Raw genomic sequence first — 23,401 nt, 5'->3', positions numbered from 1 at the left:
TGCTGTTCACCACTGGTATTCAATCTCTCACCATGTCAGTACGACAAAAGCAGCCATTGATGAGACAAACTGCATGTTGCTATGTCAAGGTGTCTACCAGTTTGGAAAACCTGGAAAAATCAGGAAATTTTACTTTTCTGGAAAAATTTGTATTTTTGTTTCTGGATGACTAGTGACTAGTGACTTGCTCCTGGCATTTCAAGAAGGTGTAAAAGGTATCAATTTGAAAAATATAGTGCAAATATCCATGGATGGACCAGCAGTTAACTGGAAATTTCTCACCTTTTTCCATTCAAACATGGCTATTAACATCACGGGCTTCTTTTTATAACTAGTATCGCGACAGCGGTCAAATTGACTGCCATGGAAAAAGCAGGTTATATTTATAGTTTTGTTTGTTAATATTTTTTTAATTGTTTCAGTACACATCTTTAATTTCACAGAAATGAATACATGATCCCGTTCTTGTTTCCACAAACATGAATACAAATAAAAATTAAAATTATTTCATGCAATAACAATAAATTTACTTATTTGGCATCATCTGCAGTGCAATTGGTGCAGTATTTTTTAACAATTTTTCCACATTTTTCACATACTGCTTTTCCGAATACATGAACTGGTCATCTTCGCGATCCTGCTTTTATGGAAAATTTACGAGCCATCTGATTGACTACATCTACACCAAACTTTGTGCTGTTGTAAAAGCTGACAGTTTCAGGGAGTTTCTTTATACCACCACCAATACACATGTTTGAATTCATCGAACTGAGAATTAGAACATTTTTGTTTCTTTTTCCTTGGTACACACTGAGTGTGCTGTCAGCACTACTCAGAAGAACTGTAGAATACTGCTCTAGACGAGATGATTTTACCTGCTGAGGCACTTCTTTTCTTGAACGTCTTATTGTTCCTACCAAGGTAGTGTTCTTAGCTTTCAGGGTTTTAGCGAGTTTCCTTGACGTAAAGAAATTATCTGTTGTGACATTCTTCCTTTTCCAACAAAGGGTTCCATCTAGTGAAGTACAACATATTCTGCAACAGGCTGATCTGCTCGGTGATCTTCATCTTTACAAAATAATAAGGGAAACCATTTATCGGGTACTTACTGTCGACATCAACTGCAAACCAGAATTTAATGCCGAACTTGTCTGGTTTATTTGCCATGTATTGCACAAATCTACACTTAACTTTTGTAGGAAGTAGCTGTTCATCTACAGTGATGTATGCTCCTGGTATGTAATTTTTGCCACAATTTTCAATGAAACAATTCCATATTTTTGACACATGTGCAAACTTGTCCCTTTTTATGCGTTCGGACCTTGTTGTTTTATGATCAAAGTGCAGATATCGCATTATTTCACGAAATCTGTCCCTAGCCATGGTTTCACGAAAAAATGGTGGTGCCCGGGTACTGTCCCACAAACTGTCCAATTCAAGACTTTTTGCACAATGTGTTCCGCGAGCATACAGAATTGCGATAAATGAATCAAGTTCCTGTAATGTAACAGACCAGTCATTTCTTCCAGTTTGACGATGAGCTGCTTCTTCAGTGCAGGATTTTATGTGATGAAGCATCCTCTCATACACAAAAAGATGCCATGCACTTGAAACCTTTCCTTCAAGGATATTTTGTTTAGCAAATCCTGATGGGCCAGGCTTTTCTTGTAAACATTATGTGCTGGACGCCTACCAGGAACATTTACATCAGCATCAATTACAGTCCATTTGCTTCCATCTTTAGCACTGTATTTCATTCCAGATAGAAAAGGAGATTCACCTGGAGACACTGTGTTTTTTCTTTTTGCTCCCCGTTGAACTGTAGAAACAGGTGTTGCTTCGTTTTCTTCATCTTCTGACGAATGGTTCGATTCAATGTCTTGTTCTAGTGGAACAAAATCGGGATCCTCTTCACTTCCACCTCCATCGGAATTGTCAGCATCTATGTCCTGAATTAAGTCTAAATACTTTGATATATCTTCAGCTGATAGTCCACGTTCAGCCATTTTTAGAGCACAATAATCACTCAAGTGTCCGAGAAACAAATATCAAGAACAGACGACAAACAAAGACAGTGCTGGCAAAGTTTCGCAACTCCCTATTCAGCTCAAACAAAGAGATTGAACATTCACCTGTAAGCTGCTGTCACCTAGTGATAAATCTAATAAATGATGCACCAGGTGGCAGTAGCTTGAAGGCGAATTTTGTAATACATCTCCCGAAAGGAGGTTTGCATTTTTCTGTTTACCTTTGTATAAAAAATGGAGGGTAATGCACAGCGGTCATTTTGACCACTCCCACGGTTGGAGGTATTTTGATGAATACCGTATTTACGCGTGTATAATGCGCACTTTTTTCCAAAAATTTTGCCCTTCAAAACTGTGGTGCGTATTATGCACGGAATAATTCGGACAGCCAAAATGAAATCACGCATTTTTTTCACTATGTCACTGCGTATAACATGTATATATTTACAGATTGCCTTTCTTTAGCAATAATAATTTTAAAAAATAACTTTTTAATGCGAAATGGCCGTTTTCCATGAGTTGGCACTTAGTAATGGAAAGTTTTGCGACATCGAGAAAAGCAGCACCCGTTCTGGCGGCATTCAAGCACGCGCCTACCGTCACACGGGAGACGTATCAAGCGGTATTTTTCGCGGGAGAAATAACTTCCACAAAAATTGTTTTCGCCTTAGACATGGTCATGAACAGAGATCGGGCGAAAAATACGTTTTTTGCACTCATTCCCTTCAGAAGCACTCTACCGCTCGCAAGTGGGTCTGATCTAAAAATAAACACCAGACCACGCTTCAGTTATATCCAATAGCACTTGACCTCTGCCCTCCCCCCTCCCCCAAGCGTACTAATGTTACCCGCAGCCGACAGCTGCTAAATTTACCCAACATCCCAGGCTTGTTTTGCCATTGTGATTTCGTTTGCTCTTGGATACATGAGAAGAGATTGAATATGCTTGGATGTTATTTTAAATCGACTGTGTAGCGTACAACTTCCGGTAATCGCTTTCATTCAAAACGTATTCTTTGTTCCCTGTAACACTTCATAAAGAAGTGAAACTGTTATAGATAATCAAAGCCACATAGGCCAACTAAAGATCGTCAACACTCTTAATGCATTTTCATCCAGGTTTGCGCAAAAGTTCACTTCGATCTTACTTGCATCATAACTCCCGTTTACCACTTTCTACATTTTCATGACTGTGCCGATGTCCTAATATTTGCCAAAAGTGTTCCGTTGGCAGAGGGACTTCTCCCTCTTTTCTTCTCAGCAAACGTTTAGGGGGGGGGGGGGCAATGCCGATTGTCTTCTTGCTCGTGTGTAAAGTCCGCACGTTCATTATATCCCCAGCGGTTAACAAAGGGAGCGGTACTCTTTGTTAAAAGAAACACAGAAGCTGGCGGTTTTCTTTTGAAGAAGAAGCAACAAACTGGAGTAGGAAAGCGATGTTGCCAAATTGAAGAGATAAAGAGGAAAAGCAGAAGGAAATTGTAATGGAAAAAGAAAAAGAAAGAGAAACAAGATTAAAGAATATGGAAAGAGAAAATAAATACAGATAAATATTAAAAAGGAAGTGTTTAAGGGTATTATCGAAGGGGGGGGGGGGAGAAATATCCAACTCTTACATATTAGGCCTTAATTGTCACCGGTGTTAGGGGGGGATTCTGAATTAAACGTGTTAAATACTCAAATTGAGTTTTATAAACTCACTCAAAAATACTATTTATATGCATATTTACATATTTTAATTTACTACATTTAACCAATCAATGTGCTAGCTTTAAGTTTTTTCGAAAATCGAACAATCAAAAAATATGGACAATGTAACATGGTATTTCATTCAAATAGACATCATCTATTACACATTCATCCAAACTATTTTCGGGGGTTTATGAACGATTTTAGGGGTGTTCTTGAGTGATGGGCAACCCTGTTTAGGGAATAAGGGCAGATCAAGTATAGTGTTCTGTAAAGCTAAGAAAAAGTTACTTTCGGTAGACACACTGTCGTAATTAAATACTTTGTGGGAATTACGATATGGTTTGAGGGCGCGAATGATGTTTTGTGGGGGGGGGGGGCACATGATATAATCTGGGGGAACGCATGACATGATTTTTGGGGGGAATGCGCCATTGGCTTTGAGGGGGGTGGGCACCTGTGCTCTCCATGAAGGAAATAATATTCTGCAGTTTTGTCTTCATACTTAGGATTTTCACTAGCAGCCGTGAGTGATAACTTGCATTATGCAAAGTCTAAGGAAAAACTAAAAGCACAACACTATAACAAAGCAACAAAACAACACCATAACACAACACAACTAGTTAAAAAGAATCAACCCTGCACGTGGTTATGGAGCAAAAATAATGAGAAGCGCCTTGCAACTACAAGGAATGTAAGTAAAGAAAATGTGGCAATAACGTCTGAGTGCACGCGCTTATCAGGAGCGGCTTGGCTATTGTTTGCTATTGTTGTCAGTGTTAAGTTTTATCAAAGGGTTGCCGATGGGGACGTAATAAACGCGCGGACTTTACACACAGGCTGATTACAGGCAAGGGTGGAAGTGGACCGCTCTTTCTTTCCTTTGACTTCTAAAATGGTCAACCAGTTCTGGATGCATTCTTGAAAACGAACAAAAACCATAGGACAAGTATAAAAAAAATATTAAAAAAATGCCCCCTACCCAGCTTTCTCCGCCACTGGTCTGCACGGCAATGTAATACTTGCAGAATTCAGGTCCTATTTTTTTAATGCTATTGTATTGAAATATTGCCCGTATTATTGTCTGTTGCAAGGTAAAACGTAAAGAAAGGGTTTATTCTTTCTTCTTCACACAGCTGATAAAAGTTCAGCCTTCGATAGTTGCGTTATCTTTGAAATACGGAGGATTTTGCCTGACCACCTGTTGCTCGAACTTCCAGCCGGTCGCCTTGTTTTTACGCTGCAACTGGCGCCAGTGTTTTGTCTAGCGTTTGCGAAGTTGTAGCTTGTGGATAACAGCAATGACTCATCCAGCGCGAAGGCAAGTCATTGTCTTGTATCTTGCAAAGCTGTTTTGATTTGACGATAACGAAATTCGATCTTCAGAAAGAAAAAGAAGAGTTAAAACAACTTCATATTCTGCACCTTTATCTTCAGAACCTCAATGTGTAAGCTGCGAACGATTTTTTTAAAAATGCTCAATGTATAAGCTGACACCGATTATCGTCGATTAACGTGAGAGTAAATAAAGATTTCCCATTTTGATATCTGAAAATGCGCATGTTTCATAAAGCTTGTTTTGAGTTCATTTTATGCTTTTGGGCTAATCGGGACTAAATATACAGTTTCACTTTAGTGAAATCTAATTCCAAACCAAAATGATTATCGAGTGCGACACTGTTCAATGTGTCTTAGAATACACATTGGGTGCAAATAGATCGCAAGTTGCCAGTTTCCTTTTTCAGGCTGGCTTACAATGCAAGTCGAGGAAGAGGAAGGACTGCTCCCTGGAATGGGGGAGGGGGTGAATTAGAAGTTGGTCGAAGGAAGGAAAATGACATTTTTACGACGTATTTTACACAGCCGAACCAGAACGAAATTTACAGCCCCTTTTTTTTGTGCCTAGAAAGGTGAGATCTTCCGAGAGATCTTATCTTACCAGTTCATCTTGTAACAGACAATGCTCTAGTAGACCCGTATTAAATCCAACATTCATTCTGCCCGATTATCTCCTAATAATCATTTTTGGTGCAAATTCCAATAACAACCCCTTCGAAATAATTACCTTTTTCCTGGGAACTATAAAAGGTCGTTGTATCGAGAGTTGACTAACAAATATGAAGGTAAAATAATTACGTCAACACTTACCAAATAAAAATAATTACTGTATATTTACTGCGCTATTGCGGCTTGACTCACGTAAATAAATAAATAACGTTTACACTTAATTTCGTCATTCACTCCCAGTTACTAATACAAGCAGTCTGAAATGTCCTCACTTCCATCCATCTTGTTCCATATTAAAACTTTTGATCATCATTTCAAGGGAGATGGAGTTCCATGCCTCACGAACCCATTCACAAACAATCGGCAGCGACGCATGTTTCACCCTCCCGCTTGATGCGAGTTCATGCTGCCTTGATGTCATCCATCTATTGTAAGCATCACGCACCGCGACCTTGAAGGGGTGGTTGATAACTTTGCTCCCTCCTCTCCTATGAAAAGCCCAACATCTGGAAGGTCAAGGTCGCGTGGTGAATGCATCAGCTACGAAAGCATGGAAAAGATCGTTTTTATGATCTACTGATTAATTTTAAATGAAATACGTAAATGTTAGTCCGACGCTAAGAAAGCCATTTCTGGAACCTGAATTGTACTGTGCATTATATACGAGATATATTTTTTTGTTGCTTTTCCCCATCAAAAACGAGTGTGCGTATTATACACGCACGCGCATTATACACGCGTAAATACGGTAACTACATAATAAATTTATTTTTTTAAATTTTTAAATCAAAAATATATTCTCAACGTAAAAGAAGAAAAGTCAAGGAATTTCAGAATTCAAAGAGATATTAACGTCTTAACAGTAATTTGAAATTCAACAGCGGTCAAAATGACCGCTTCCGCAGTTCTAGTGTTAATGAGCCAGAAAGTACAACATTGCTGGAAATAGGAAACTGTGGACTTCATGTTCTTCATGGTGCTTTCAAAGCATCTTTTTAGAGTTCTGGTTGGAACGTAGTGGTATTCTTAAGAGCAGTGTACAATTTATTTAAAAATGTTCCAGCTCAGAGAGCAGATTTCACAAAAATTCAGAAGAAGTTTTTCCAAAAAGGTTTTGTCCAATTCGGTGGTTAGACAATGGAAGTGTGGTGGAAAAAGCACTACCATTTACCATTTCTGAAAACCTTTGCTGACAGATTTTCTGGTACCAAGGAACAACCAAGGTGTGAAAGCTTTAAGACTATTAAGTCACAAGTGAGCAATCCTCTGTTAGCAGTCAGGCTAGCTTTCTTTCAGACCATTGCAGCGAACATAGATCCCTTTCTTACGAAGTTTCAGTCTGATTCACCAAAGGTGCCTTTCCTTTATGAACATTTGCTCAAGCTACTGAAATCCCTTATGTCCAGGTTTATACAGAAGTCCATTCTGCTTTAAGCTGTAAGTTCTGAAGATCTTTTGAAACTAAATCTAACTTATCCAGAATGTGTGTGTTCTGCAAAAGAAGTTGACATTGGATTTGCAACCCAAGCAGCACATAGATCTGTGAAACTATCTGATGTTCAGATGTTACGTTTTCGTGAAGATTGTCTGAAAATATTACAATGTTTGTGTAAGAAGATATGTATGAAATCACCATTGAAATATAGGCTCACCCATGGTGCAGCATGTCTCTCTCCAGCATCTGTTTTGGATGGAAAAGTAGGTGAAGACCAAGTAAATGTGGCATTACAAGTCCTAGTTGAAGAGCGGGATTTTTCTGGTCCTGCTGCAGATGATATAAAACGGTTCTATACTGACTTATGTAGTAATGATAGAGTGATTGCAAGATTGAAAAATTTTGACATTGCTGTTGATCGGCTGGATCAGATGTGGATGACAGTTCTTGAAGACTGTAACAACAATGATTTTATACTGTTTATCCAGAAGATTTTAATGCTTTCACATGGAAATGCTTGAGCGTAGTTTCTCTGTAAATAAGCAATGCCTTGTGGATAATCTTGATGAGGACTCACTTATTGCCCAACGATGTATACATGATGCAATTGTAAGTTATTTAATGGTTGAAAAAGTCCCTATAACAAAATATTTAATCCATGCAGCAAGAAATGCAAATGGAAATTGGAAGAAAGCACTGAAAAGGAAGCATGATACAACAGAAATTCAGAAGACTCATTTAGAAGAGAGGAAAAGAAGTATGGCAGAACTGAAAGAACTGAGTACAAAGAAAGCTAAAATCCTTAAGAGATCTACAAAGGAAATCCAAGAAGTTGATGAAAGCATTAAAGAAGAAAATAGTGTAGTTGTGTTTTTTCGAGTAATGTGTTCTTTTGAAACTTTCACATGTTAATGAATGCCAATTCTACATATATGTTAGAAAAACATTTCAAGTATTCAAATTGTGCATTTATTTTAAAGGAAGAAAACTGTTATACAAAATTACTTTCAGTTTATAAACTTATATATTATTTTTCTTATGACTACTGAATTGTTATGGAAATAAATTAACTCCAAAAAATTGGTAAAACTATTATTTTATAATGTGTGGGTGGATCGGATGGCTATAAGGGTGAAGGGAGGCCATCAATAATTTCACATAATGTGATAATTAAAGCTTGCTACTACGTATATTGGTAAATTGCCATACACATACAGGTACAAGAGGATAAAGTATGCTTTGTGGTGAAAAGATTAATCTGATCTACTACAGTTTACGGTTTTAAACTTGAGTGTGAATTTTCATCTAAGTGCTCTCATTTTCTTACATATATCATCTTTGACTGGGTGCCAAAACTTTGTGGTTGGGGCAAGGACAGTTATTTTTTTCTTGGTACATAAGGGATAGCATTAAGAGACCATACTGTTGGGACAAAAAGTAGGGTGACAATTCCCCCACACACTCCCTTAATTGCTGCTACTGTTCATACATGTTCATGTACATTAATTGCCCTAATAACTTGGTCTGGAAAATCTGGAAAAGTCAGGGAATTTTGTTTTCACAAAATAGTATTATGCAGAACCACTTTCACAGCTACATATGTGCAGAACCAATGACAGAGTACAATCTACATGAAATATAGACTCACTCCTGAAATTTTTATGACAAAGGTTGTACTTTCATGTATTATAATCAGGATAAAAGTAATGAAGAGGAAATGCTTATGGTCACAGTTGGCAATAGTGTCATGATGCAGATACCCCAACATAATATTGTGGTACTTTCCCACACTGTTCAGTTACATCCACAAACTTTTAACATATTTGTTTTTACTCTCCTGTTCCTTTTTTTATCCTGAAGCTTTCTGAAGCTTTTTATTCTTGTCCTGTATAACTTGTGGTATTTTCTATCCTGAATTTAATACAACTATGAATATGAAAATTATGTTGAAACTATTGTGCACATTCTATGCTGTTTATGTGATAAAAAGTCAACTAATTGTGGTAGCAAAACTAATTGTTAGTTGTAGAGAGTATTTTTTTCAAAATTCATTTCTAACATTTGAACGTGTTAACAGAAGAAAGGCTTTTATCACTCTTCAGCAATAAGTGATATTCATACTGAAGTTGGAAGCTGACATCATCTAGTATCTAGTGTGCAAACTACAAATCTGTGGGATATATAGAATAACTTCTATTCTGTTATAATCTGTGGGTCAAGCTAGTTTCTGAATTCAAGAAGGATCTTTAATTTTGATATAAAAAATAGTATGTGGAATATCATTATAAAGTACCACCATCTAGTAGAAAACGCACACACTCGTTAGAAAATCTGCGAAATTGGCATAATACTCTTTGCAGGAATAACATGGATTTCATAAGCACTAGAATTTCAGTTTGCCATATGGATATATATAACAAGTAGTCACTATCAATTGTTATTAATAGCCAATGTAATTTATAAAAGACAGATCGACAGAAAAAACTGAACTAACTACCTTTCTGTTTATTGTACATAACTGTCAACAAAATTTTAATTTGTTTTTAGTGGCTAGATATGATTTTGTATTCACAGTGATGGTAATTACTTTGTATTAGTAAGCACTGTATGTCTGTTTAGATGCTTGTTTATTCTTGACAGCCTTTATGATGGTATTTCCCTTTTTATTGTTGTGTATGTGTTTAATATCAGTGAAGGTTGTGTTCATGTTGTTCTATTGTTGTGAACAGAAATGTTGACTGAAAATACTATTTTAAACATTGCTGCGATTGGAGTAACATTCAGCTACATATATTTGTTAGACATTCTCGAAAAGGGATGATGTAGTGGGCTTGTGTAATTGTTCTTGTATGCTGTCCTTTGACATTTTTAATACTGTTTTGCCTTTAATCAGATGACTTTGGTGATGTCATCTTAATGTTTACTGTTTCTTTAACCAATATTTTATTACCATTATGGTCTGTCAGTTCCTCAGTTAATGTACGTAACCAGGTAAATGCAACAGCTGTTTCCTTGTGGGAAAAACTGCATATTTAGATATTTACTTTACAAAAGTATGCTATTTGAATTACAACTATATAAGGGGTGTCTCACAAATATTTTCGTTTTTAAAACTATTAAAATAAATACTTAATTTTTTTATATAAAGATAAATTTATTACCAAAAGAAAGCTTAAACATTACATTTTTATTTGTGGAAAAGAGAATTGGACAAATTGTGAGTTCATGTTTTCACATTCAATTATTCTTGAACTAAAGTTTTCGATCACTTGCCGAAGCATTGCACGAGGAATAGCATTGATTTAATCTGTAATTCTTTGCTTCAATTCTCTCAAATTGTGTGTCATTGGGGTGTATACCTTACTCTTAAAAGTCAAATCAGGACTTCTCAGTGGCTAGTTAATGTCCCCTCTGCGACTTTCTGGGAATAACTGATGAAACCATATGTTATTCTAACCATTGAAGTGATCTCTCATTGTTCTACAGAACTCTAATCGATTGGCAGGATCTTGTGGTTTTAATTCTTGTGTAATAACAATTTTGTATGGGTAGAAATGCATATCCTTGAGAATAATGCGATGAACTGTCGACTTATACAAATTTAAAGAAGCTGCACACAATCTTAACGATTGGCGAGGATCCTCACTAACAGACTGGTGCACATTTCTGTTCAATCGTGATGACTTTGGACGTCCCAGCAGTTTACTCGTCATAGTGCTTCCAGTGTCTTCAAACTTTCTCACCCAATATTTAATTAAATTTGCGCTTGGGACCTCTCTCATTCCTGCCAGGTTATAATGATGCCGCTACAAACAATGCACAACAACATAAGAATCATTATTTTTATAAAATGCACGAACACAAAAAGCACGTTGCTGCCCCGTAAAGTGCTCCATGGCAACTAAATATTAACAATGTTGCCAAGCGTTTGCAATCTATCTCATTTTTCCGTAATTGCCCCAGAGGGCAGATTCAAAAACGAAAATATTTCTGAGACGCCCTTTATTTGTAGTGGACAAATCCTATCAGTATTGGCCGATACAGAAATATTGGTATGTCAAATTCTTACTAAAAATATTGATAATATTATGGATTAAATTTTTCTACAAATAGCGTGTAATTTTGTGTAAAAGTGTCATTTTGTTGTTATTTTTTAAAATATTAATCTATAATTCATGTGCTTGGGTTTTGTAAAATAAATATCTAAATATGCAGTTAGTTTTTAAGAGACAAAACCTACTGCAGTCCTAAGGAACATTTGCAATGTTATATCAGATCTGAGAATGTCACTTATTGGTATTAGCAAATTTTCTACCAGTACTTTATCGATATCAGCAAAAGTTTCATGTCAGTCCATCTGTACTACATACATAAAAATAGAAATAGACTGGCAACATTTTCAGTAAATTATAGTACAGTAGAGTCTCGCTTATCCGACATAAACGAGCCAGCAGAACATCGGATAAGCGAAAATGTCGGATAATAGGGAGTGTTAAGAAAAAACCTATTAAACGTCAAACTAATGTTATAAATTTACACATTACGAACCAATACAGTAATCATGTTTTACAACAGTACAGAAAAAAATAACTGGAAAAATGAACTTACGGTTACAGAATTGTCTGAAGTTGAACACAGTATGTATGTACAGTACTTCAAAAGTTCATTCCTGTGATGATTGAAATAAATTTTTGATCGTATACTGCTTTCCTGACGATTGCCGTTTCTTCGCCACCAAGTCTAGTCATCCTTGCAGCATCATTATGTCGATTCCTGTAGCTTCTTCTTGTTGCTCAATGTATTTAATTGCAGTTTCTAGAGCCTTAACTCCGTCGTTATGTGAAATTCTGCGAGGCTCAACAGTTGGTGCTTGATCTGGATCTTCAATTTTGTTGTCTTCTCAATTGACAAGAGGGACAATTTCTTCATCAGTTATTTCATACTGATCATCATCCTTCATCCAACTTTTGATTTCTTGCAAAGATGCATCCTCACATCCAGAGATACGTTGCACTAAAGGTAGAATGTTTTCTTCGGTTTCATGTGTGCTTTCCGTTCCCATACTTTCATCATTGCCCGGCAGCTTCTTCCATGATTTGGCAATTGTTGGAGCACTTACGTCAGCCCAGGCCCTTGCAACCCAATAAGCAACATCCTTTACATTGATGCGTTTCAATCATGTTTTGTCCTCCTTCAATATCTTCTCTCACCGTGGACAGTAGCTTCTTGCGATAGTTCCTTTTTATCGTTTCCAAAATGCCCTGATCCATAGGTTGGCAAATGGTGGTTACATTGGGGGGCAGAAAAATAGCCTTAATGTCACCATCTGGAAGCTCCTCAGCATCAGGGTGCATTGGAGTATTATCTAGCACCAAAACTGCTTTTCTGAGTAAATTATTTTCTTTCAAAAACTTCTCTGTTGAAGGAATGAATTCCTTAAAATACCAGTCTTTGAAAATGTCACTGCTCATCCATGCGTTTTTCTGACTGCAGTATTTTACAGGAAGAGCGTTTTTTGAAACTGTTTTAAAGGCTCTAGGATTTTTGGACTTTCCAATCATCGCAAGGTCCATTTTGAGGTTTGCTGTAGCATTGCTGCATGCTAAAATTGTCAGCCTTTCCTTACTACACTTGTAGCCAGGGGATGCTGCTTCAGTTCTGGCTGCAAGACTCTTACTAGGTAACATTTTGTAATTAAGGCCTGACTCATCACAGTTAAATATCTGATCACCCGTTACGCTTTCAGTTTCAATGAATTCCTGAAATATTTTCTTGAATGCTTCCATTTCTTCAAAATTCGATGATAGTTTTTCACCACAAACGGTTAACTGACAGATACCGTAGAGTTTCTTCCATCGGTCGAGCCAACCGACACTTGCTGTGAAATCTGGGTCCCCTTCATTGAATTCATTACGAAAATGTAACGCCTTTTGCTGTAAAATAGGCCCTGAAATAGGCACACCTTTGTCCCTGAACTGTGTAAACCAAACATACAAAGCTTCACTAACTTTTTCATAGTTTTTCTTTCTTTTAATACACCCTCCGTAACTCTTGATGCATACCCCTTTTCTATTTCTATTCGTTTTCTTTTCCAGTCTCCTACTGTTACCCGTCCAACGCCAAAGTCGTCAGCTACCTTCTGCATTGTCTCTCCCTTGTCCAGTCTCTTGATTGTCTCAAGTTTTTGTTCCATCGATACCACAACTTTCCTTCTTTTCGTCGCCATTCCGTACTTGCGTAAATTTCAACTTTTAAACAACACAACAACGTTGTAATTGTAATTGGGTTATAATGAATCTATTGCAAGCAGATGAAGTTATTACAACCCAGAAGTGTCCGTGACTGCACTAAATTTTTAGTATGTTTTCAAATGGGGGGAAAATGAAAGAAGATGGTAACCGTGGATATGTGGTGCATGACAGTAGAATAAGTATTTCCAATTTTTTTGAGGTTTCATATTATCAAAACAAGATGTCAAGAAAAAGGACACAAAATTTGCCCATTCCAGGCCAGAGATTTCAGCCTGTGTATGGGACCGGTGGTCACTCGCCATCGTGAGGAAATTGGGTAGCTACAAATGAGTAGCGTAACCTGGCTTAGAAAACCTACTTCAATGACTGGGGGTTCGTCGTGCTGACCACATGGTTGGATGATCTCCCACCTCTGGCGAGAGTAGGGGCATATTCTGAAAATTTGACATGGTTTACCTCAAGAATTCTTATTTATTGTATATATTTATTGCATATTAATTAGATATAATACAAATAAAACATCAATGCAGGCATACAAGTAAAACAAAAAAAGAAGCTTGACAACTTCAAATATTCCAGCAATTTCCGTATATGTGAAAACAGTTGGTTTATTGGTGGAATATGCCACTGGGTGGGAGTGAGGCTGGCAGTCGGTAGGTAGGCACTGGCCCTCACAGGCTGTTATGCCACAGCTCATTATTATTATGCCAGGTAAATTATTAGAAGCTAATCTGTACACTTATTTGTATGTTTATGTGATTGACTTAACCTCCACAGAAGTTTTAGGTAGATCTAGTCATAGACATTACTATAAATTTTTAAATGTTCTATGTTTTATTTTCTACGATGTATAGTAAATTGTGTGGTTTTGTAAAATAACATTACTCTCTTTACTCTTTTCAGTTATACCAGCTGGAACAATCCAGCTTGCAAGCCCAGGTACACAAGGTGATGCAGTGCATGGTTTACACACATTAACGATGACCAATGCAACAACAGCTGGTGGAGCTATAGTACAATATGCACAAGGGCAGGATGGGCAGTTCTTTGTTCCAGGTAAATATGTACATTTTCACTATTTGTGAATAAAAATGCTGATTGAGTGGTTTATATATTTTTCTAGGACCTCTGCCTATAAAGCTTTAAATGCTTCAAATGGAAAATGCAGTGCATTGTTGTTTTGTGACTTGGAAGGTTAAGTGCATAAAATGTAAAATCAGGGTTCCACTATTCCTTAAAGTTGATAAATGTTTATTTAATACTTGACCTAAATCTATCTACTAGAGATGGGCAAAAAGTTTTGAAACTACATTACCAGTTTTAGAAAATATTGGAATCTGGATCTGGTGAGAATTGGTCCTCAGATCCAGTACAAGAAATTGGGTACCCAGATCCAGAACTGAAAATTGGGTACCTGAATCTAATACCAAACTGAACTGAACAGAACTGAAAATTTGGTTATGGAACAAAAAATTGATACCCAGACCTTGAACAAAAAATCAATTACCTGCATCAGGAACTGAAAATCAGATATCCAGACTCAGAACTGAAAATTGAGTACCTGAATCAGGACCAAATATTGTGTACTTGAATCCAGAACTGAAATTTGGTAATGAAATCAAGAATTGGGTACCCAACCTTCAACCAAGAATCAGTTACCTGCATCAGGAACTGAGAATTAGATATCCAGATCCAGAACTGAAAACCAAAATTGTGAACTTTAATCCAGAACTGAAAATCAGGTACCCAGATCAGAAGGAAGCAGGAATTGATACACAAATCTTTAACTGAAAATCCTGATTTTACATTTTATATTACAGTCAGGCCCCGGCAAAAGGCCATGTTAAATAATAGGACATTCACCTTGATCTTACGTTCGCTCTAACTCCCGTTTCCCCGCTTTATTTGTTTTCCGAGTCGTGATGATGTTTTAAATTTTGCCAGAAACCTGTTCTGTTGACCACACGACTTCTCCCTCCTTTTTCTTGCTTTCGCATTCACCACGCAACCTTGAAAGTCAGGTTTTCATGCTAGAGGCATGGTTCCCACGAAGGGGTGGGGGTGGTGCACGTGTTGCAATTGTCATACCTCCCTTGAGGGACAGGAAGGGAAAACGGTACTTCTTGCATTCCCCGTGAAGAAGAAATGGGCCAATTCTTCTGCTGCAAGTTCAGACAACAAGCACACTGTTGCTAAACCAATTCTCTCTAAATGCTGCCTTGCCTAGAGTTTGGACGCAATGTGTGTGACTGAGGTATATTTGTTCGCCCTTCCCCTCCACAAAAACGCAAGTGGAAAATTGACAACTGGACTCGATCACCATTCGCTTCTTTGTCCATACATTTATGGAATCCTCCCTAGTTGACAGGAACGAAAAAAGAGTGGGGACTTGTTTGTAAAATCTTTTCCTTTCTTCTTGTTTGCGACATTGAAAATGGAAAAAATTAAGGATTTGCCATACCGGATAACAACTGCACTTTTTCTTCAATGGAAATTCATTTAGATTCTAAGGAAATATGATTTGATCTATTTTGATTATTTTTAATCTGAAATTTTTTTCACGAACGCTATATCATTTGGTTATCAGAATGAAGCTGAAAACGCACAAGCTAAAGTGATCATTTTTTCTATGAGCAGATAAGGTGATATTTTACTCACTGACGAAAAAATATTCATGTCAAATCAATTGTGTGGGGGGGGAGGGGGCGAAGTTGGGATAAATGATTCTTCTACGTCAGGCAGAGAATGTTTTCTCTATGCATATTGCGTGATTCGTGTGTTGTAAAGTGATGGGACCAGGAAAAATGAGTGAATAAACGAGGTGAGTCGGCAGTATTTTCTGAGAGCAGCCAATCTCATTTATTGCACATAAAAATGCCATTAAAATGTGTATTTTTGGTCAAGGGAGGTGCCCAAGCATGGTGCTGATCACATCACCTTCAAATTGGCAAAAATCAAAGAATATGTGGGTAAAGGCAGCCAGAGCGTGGTGCTGATCACACCATCTTGCACATCCCCCTATATATATGCGTCATGACATGGTGCAAAATGCATGGGAAACTTTACCTTCAACTTTTTCTCATTTGCATGGGGGGGGGCGTCATTTCTTTTCTCATGCCCCCTATGGTATCATCACTAGTCTTGTAATTAATGAAAAGTGCCTAATATTTCTGCCCCGATTTTCTTGCTGGTGTGGAAGTGAGCATGAGAACCCTTACACAAGAGAACTTAACCAATTAACACCAAAGCGAAAAGCCTTTCCTCTGGCATCTAAAATTACGCAGTTGCTCTTCAACCTGAATACGCTCATTCAACAAACATAGCGTGTTGCAAGTGAAAAAAAAAAAAAAAAAGATGCCCACCTTCCCCCCCACATGAGCTCATTACTCCGGCACTGTGCAGAAAAAAAGGTAAAGTGCTCTCCTGTGCTTAGCACCATGCCATGAAGGTGTATAGGGGGTTTGGGGGTAATGCCCCACACTTTCTTGATCGGGTCGTGAGTGGGGGTGATGTGATCATCATCACGCCCCTGACCGCCTTTACCCCCCAGGTACCCATGTCATTCGATGCTGGGTGGGCACCGGGGCTGCTTCCAACATTAGAAAAGTTTCCAGATTTGAAACGGCCGGGGATCGAACCCGGGACCTTTAGCATGGTAGTCAGACGCGTTACCGACTGAGCCACCGCGGCCACAATGCAGCTATGCAGTAATTGAAGAATTCGGCCCCTTTCTCATTCTTTAATGCCCCGTGTCGGAAATCTTCCTCATATGTCTGAAGCATTGACATGACAACATGGAAGAGCTCCAAGCAGTGATCCGTCTCCCCTCCCCCTCTTTCTTCTTTCTTCCTGCAACTTGGCCAGGAATAAGCACACTTCTGATAAGACTTGTTCAACTGTATTGTCGCCGCTCCACCACCTGTTTGCCTCACCCTTCCCCTCCCTTCCATTACAAACCAGTAGGAGAGGTGTCTGCGAGCAATGGGCAGCTGGCAACCGGCACCAATGTTTCTTCCCGTGGCTCCAGAGCTATGATTCATTCACTCTGAAGGGATGAAAAATGGCTTTGTTTTGACGATTAGTAAACACGAGTTCCAGACACAAAGCGAGGAGTTAGAAAAAGACAAGCTATTTTTTTTTTGTTTGTTCTGCCTTCTGATAAACTCCTTGAACAGACAGAGCAGTGCAGGAAGGATATGCACATGATGCTAAGAATAATATAATCGCCGCTTTTCTTCGGAACCATTCACGTGCTGAAAATAAATCACGCAATATTAAAGGTTGACAGGAAGACGAAAAAAAAAGGTAACACGTTATTTAAGGGGAAACTATTGGTGGAAGGGGTTTTGCCCTCCGCAAGACTTATAAATCCAATAATAAATCGTCGATTAACATGGATGTAAATAACGATCAGTGGCATGCCCAAAGGGGGTGATGGGGGTCATAAGCCTCCCTCTGGCCAGTATTTCTAAAAATGAAACAAGAAAGAAAAAGAACGTCAAAGGTAGGAAAAGATGGCAAACTGAGGACTGACTACTATAAAAAATACGTAACCCCATCCCCCCCCCCCTTTCGAAAATCCTGCATGCGTCACTGGTATAATTTATTGCGACGTCTAAAAATGAGTAAGTTTGACAAAACTTGTTTTGTTCACTTCACGCTGTTGGGTTGATCAGGACTGGATACATATGCCGCTCAAAGTGGAATCAACCATTCTGCACATCTTCAGGACACTTTCATTACAGTATATAAAGATGCTTGGCATCCAGCTATAAATATCCCCCCCCCCCCCTTCCAATGATCCGGGACTTCTAGAAATAGCAACTAATTACCAGTTTACAGAGTAAACGGAGATCTCACACAATCAGATGCATAAACTGAAACTAATAGGCGGCAGTTAGAAGCAGTCATCCACCGTCTCTGCCCTCGAAAGTGGGTCCCGTTAATCTGTCATTGACTTTCACAGCACGTCCTGCTTTTTTCCTTAGAAATTCATTATCATACTTCTTTCCCATTGTTAAATAATTTTTGACACAATATACCCCCTAAAAAGTCGATTGTGTAATCATTTCTTACTAACACTTGCGTTTCACCCATCCCTTACGCTTCCCCGCATTTTACGTTTTTTTATTTATGGGCACCTGAAAAATGTAAAATCGGGGTTTGACTGTATTAACTAGGACCTGGATATTTCAGGATCAAATTCTAGCCATTCCTACTATATACATGTAAGTGTTGATTCCAGATACAAATGCATTTCTCCTTTTTTGATTCCTTGCTATCTGCCAGATAACACATCTGGTTATAATCAGGGCTGAGACAATGGCAATGCGTACTAATTGTAATAATGCCCCCCCTTGTTAAGGCAATTCGTAAAGTACACCACGAAGTTCCACGTTCCAGAGAATCTACACAGCCCCTGAAAATTGTCGTGCTACTTCTCGAACAAAATCTTCAATAAAATCTACAACTCCAGCAGTAAAATTTTTTACAAACATAGACATGTTCCAGAGGGTAAACTACATTGAGTCCCTCTCAATTAGCCTAGCTGAGAAACTTTTGACAGAAAAAAAGCAACAACTTTTTCTTGCATTATAAGCAAGATGGACAATGTCATGAATGTTTTTAAATATACACATTTGTTTCATATTTTGCCTGTTTATCAAAAGGAAACTGCACACGATGGAGAACTACTTACATATTTGAATTCAGTGTAAAAAGTTCCATTAAGATCAGATATTTGTCTTGATGTTTCAAAAAAGGTTTTGTTTGTTGACCAGTGTAATAAATCATCATCTGTTGTTGTTCCAATCTTTCTTTCATGGTTCGGCAAATGACTCCTCTCCAATCTATTCAATTCTACCATGTTTCTTCCTCCTTCAGTTTACTCCAAATCACCACCTCTTTTTCTCACACTGCTCTTGAACGATTCTATCTACCTCTCTCTTGGTCTTTTTTTTTTTATTTAGTTTCAAGTTAATCAAGTTCATTCTTTGCATATGTCCATAATATTTTTGAATTGTACCTTTCTGTAGCTTTCCAGATTGTACTTCCCTTCTTATGTCTTCATATCTGTTTTTTTTTGTTCCACAGATTTTATTGTAGTAAAATATATAGGCACATTGACAGATAAAATATTTTATGTGGAATAACAATGAAGATATTCATGTGCTTGAATTGTTTCACTTATTTTCTCCTCCTTCACTTTTGCTACTTTTAGTTACTATATTTGCCCATATATTTGAAGCTGTAATTTTATACTTTCTTTTGCATTATATGTATTCTTCCAGTTAACCAATGTCTACTATATGATACCAGAACTTAATTTTTTTAGCTGAGAATTAAATTAAACTCCACAAAGTTCAAATTAAAAAAAAAGTTCTGAAAATTGAGGTTTTTCAACTATAGGCACATATCTTAGTCTGAGGGTGCCACTTCATGAGCCACTTCATATATTCTCGTCCCATCTTCACAAAGTGTTAAACGCACTCCTCTTACAGACCTTGAAAACTGGGAAAAGTCAGGGAATTTGAGGTGTAAAAAAAGTCAGGGAAATGTTTCGGTCAAGTTTTAGGCCCCTTTTATGCACCAGAAACCAGTGATGTCAGGAGGGGGAGGGGGGGAGGGAGGGAGGGAGAGAGAGAGAGAGAGAGAGAGAGAGAGAGAGAGAGAGAGAGAGAGAAATATATATATATATACCGGAGGGCCAGAAAAATGTATTAAGCCTCTAAATATTACATGGAAAATGCATTGAATTATCATTTTTCTTGTCCGTATGGGAGTAGTAAGGGGACAGAACTGTCAACAGATGGAGGGAATGGGAGCGGGCACCGTCCAATAGTTGTCGAACGTCGTAGTAAGGCATTTTGTTGGAGAAACTGAAGGAACATGGAAACAAATAGGCTCCATTGATACATATGATTTTTGTCAAATATCGCCACCCAACAAAGTATCTCACTACAACATGCGACAGAAATTGCATGCATGGCACTCTTATGCAATTGATTTTTGTTGGAAGTTTTTGGACTGCAACATCCAACAAAATTCACATTCGCAAACAGAGCTTTAGATTGCAAATATGCTGCTGGAATTTTATTACTCTGCTCACTTCACCTTATTTCATGTAGTAGTGCTTACAAAAGTTTTCTTTCATCATTCGGACGTATTACTGGTTTCGCACAAGTTAACTACGTTTACAATGACATTGCACACTAATCTTACATATCAAGAAGAACCCAACAAAACAGGATATATATTGAATACTATCACCAAAAAGTGAAACATAATTCTGCATTGATGAACGTTATAAAAATTGGCAAGTGCATGCTCCCAACCTCAAATTTACTGCAACACTAGTATTGCAATGAAATTAACACCACACACTGCCCTGTCTGTTTAAACTCGTGAGAGATGGTCATTAATCTCTCACTGAGTAAAGTTAATGTCCAATTCATAATTGGGGAAAGAGAGACGCGGTAGTATATAAATACGGAAAAACTGGTACTCACTCTTATCAGTGAAGCTGTTTTTTCTTTTTCGATTAATTTCAGTGGCCACTGCCACCATCCTTGTTGGAACGGCCACTAAAATTAATCAAAAAAGAAAAAGCAGCTTTGATGAAAGTGAGTAGATTTCTCCGTATTTATTTAATGTCAAATATTATGAAATAAAATACTAATAATAAATACGTAAATATTTTAATATCATATTTACTTGAATCATTCAATCATAAAGGAAATCACTTTCTTCTAGAATTGACTTTTCTCTGCCAGCCCTGCTAAATTTTCACTTTCCAACTACTGATTTATACGAGGGGTGCCCAGAAAGTAATTTCCAGTTAGTAGGGACCTTGATTTTTCACAAACGCAAAAACTGTGAAAAATGGTAATTGCTGCAAAGTTGTGTTTATGAATGTGCAGTGATGTCTGGACACATTTTTCGCCCATTCAAAATATCGAAATAATGCAAATTTGGCATAAAATGCGAATTGTTGACTTTTTTAGCGATAATTTTTTTTTTTTTAAAAAAATGTCCTTAAACAACGAAAATTTCCGTGAAATCCAACGTTCTTGTCTTTTCTAGGCTTAAAGAAACAAAATGTGCCATATTTGTGTACATAGAAGGTGCAAGTTTCCGAACGTTTTATTCAAGAGTAAACTATAATGCTTGTTATACATGGAATAATTTCGACAGCCACATTAAGTCATGTATTTCCCACGATTTTTTAACTTCTATCAAAACAATTTGCATCACAGAGAAAAGGGGCAGGCTTCTAACAGGAGATCGAGAGCGTATCTACCGTCACACGGGAGCCGCATGTTCAGTATTTGCCGCGTGAGATGTGTTTTGAATTACCAAGCTAAGTGCACACCATCGGCATTTGTCGAGCGAGAAATAATGGAGCTCAGTCGTTAGGGCGTCTGACTAACATGCGAAAAATCCAGGGTTGATACCCTGCTGCTGAATCTTTTCCACCTATTCAAACTGCTCCGGCACCCACCCACCGTCGTATCAAATAGGTACCTGGAGGAAACTTTGGGGGGGAAAGGGTAGCCAGGAGCATGGTGCTGATCACATCACCCCCACCTTCGGCCGTGATCAAGAAAGTGTGGTGTCCTAACTCCACACCCCCTATATACCTTCATGGCTTGGTGCTAAGCACAGGGGAGCACTTTACTTTTACGTTTTCTTCCTCAAAAATCTGTTCCAACATATCAAACTGTCACGAAAATACGTAGACCATGTGACCTACAGTCCAAGATAATAGTTTAAAGGCACAATTTAAGTATAAGTTTTAGTATATTTGGCAGAAGTCCTCCTCCGTAGCCGAGCAGGTTAAGGCGTTCACTCGTCTTGAGATTGTTCGCTGCGGGATGGCGTAGGTTCGAATCCGGCTCTGGTCGGAATTTTTTCGGCCTATGTATAGGGTCGGTGGCAACCCACCATCGTGAGGAAATTGGGGAGCTCCGAGTGAGTGAGCGTAATCCGGTCACAAAGTCCTACAATGGCTGGGGGTCGGTCGGGCTGACCACCCATCCCCCTAGTCTGGCTGCAGATCTCCACGCCCCCTTGGTGTCTCGCGTGGGAGGGAGGCCAGCAGTCGGTAGGTAAGCCTTGGCCCGATATTAGGCTGTTGCGCTATTGGATTATTATTATATTTGGCAGAAAAATGTTCTAAAACAAAAACGCGAATTTTGGGAAGCGTAACACTAGCAAATCAAAAAAAAAAGATAATGTCAATTTTTGGTGCAATAATAATATATCGGTATCTCACGTGAGATTGATTGATTTAAATTTTTTTGGTGCGTTGCCACTTATGGTCATTATGCACCCTTCAGTATATACAGGAAAAATTCCACTATCTAAATCCCTTACCTTAAAATTAAAAAGGGGTATGGAAAATAACTTTCCCAAAATAACTTCCAAGATATTAAACTCTCACAAAGAGGCGTAGGCCATGTGACTTACAATTTGAAACGGTAGTTTAAAAACACCGTGAAGGTATAATTTTAGGTATTTGCCAGAAAGTGCGCTAAAATGAAAACTTGAATTTTGGGAAAAATTACACCAAATAGTAAAAAACAAAAGATAAAAAATACCCCAATTTGAAAGAAAATAACAAAAAAAATCAAGGTCCCTGCCGATTAGGCATAAATATAACAAGAATATCAGTAGTAATTTATTGCATTAGTAACGGTGAGTCCTAAACTAATTTTCGGCATAATCACCACCGTTGTTCTGGCATTTGTCGTAGCATGGCACTAATTTTTTTATGCCCATGGAATATGTATCTGACAGCAAAGACTGGAACTATCTCTACCACAGTGTAGCTGTCAAATCCTTGTCCTCCCAGAAACCTCTTCAGTTGAACAAAGAGATGAAAGTCGGTACATGCAAGGCCAGGTCTGTACAGGGAGTGGTCCAAGATCTCTCACCTGAAGTGATGCAAAGGGCGTGTACTCAGCTGATGGGGTTGTGCACATTCGATTGGC

At 38.0% G+C, this 23,401-nt stretch overlaps 1 protein-coding gene across 7 annotated transcripts in view; it reads left to right on the top strand.

Annotated features, from left to right (window-relative positions):
- The window catches only part of CrebB (Cyclic-AMP response element binding protein B), an 84,088-nt gene that overhangs the window by 48,582 nt on the left and 12,105 nt on the right, over positions 1-23,401 (top strand). For all 7 annotated transcript variants that reach the window (XM_083120764.1, XM_083120761.1, XM_083120760.1 and 4 more), the window contains one exon: positions 14,313-14,465. In XM_083120764.1, the coding sequence (XP_082976890.1) occupies positions 14,313-14,465 (153 nt within the window). The remainder of the gene's footprint in view (positions 1-14,312; positions 14,466-23,401) is intronic.

Source organism: Lepisma saccharinum, chromosome 4 (genome assembly GCF_977018435.1).
Source record: "Lepisma saccharinum chromosome 4, izLepSacc3.1, whole genome shotgun sequence".
Classification (NCBI taxonomy): domain Eukaryota; kingdom Metazoa; phylum Arthropoda; class Insecta; order Zygentoma; family Lepismatidae; genus Lepisma; species Lepisma saccharinum.
The sequence above is the reverse complement of the archived record's forward strand: the minus strand, read 5'-3'. Positions and strand labels throughout refer to the sequence as shown.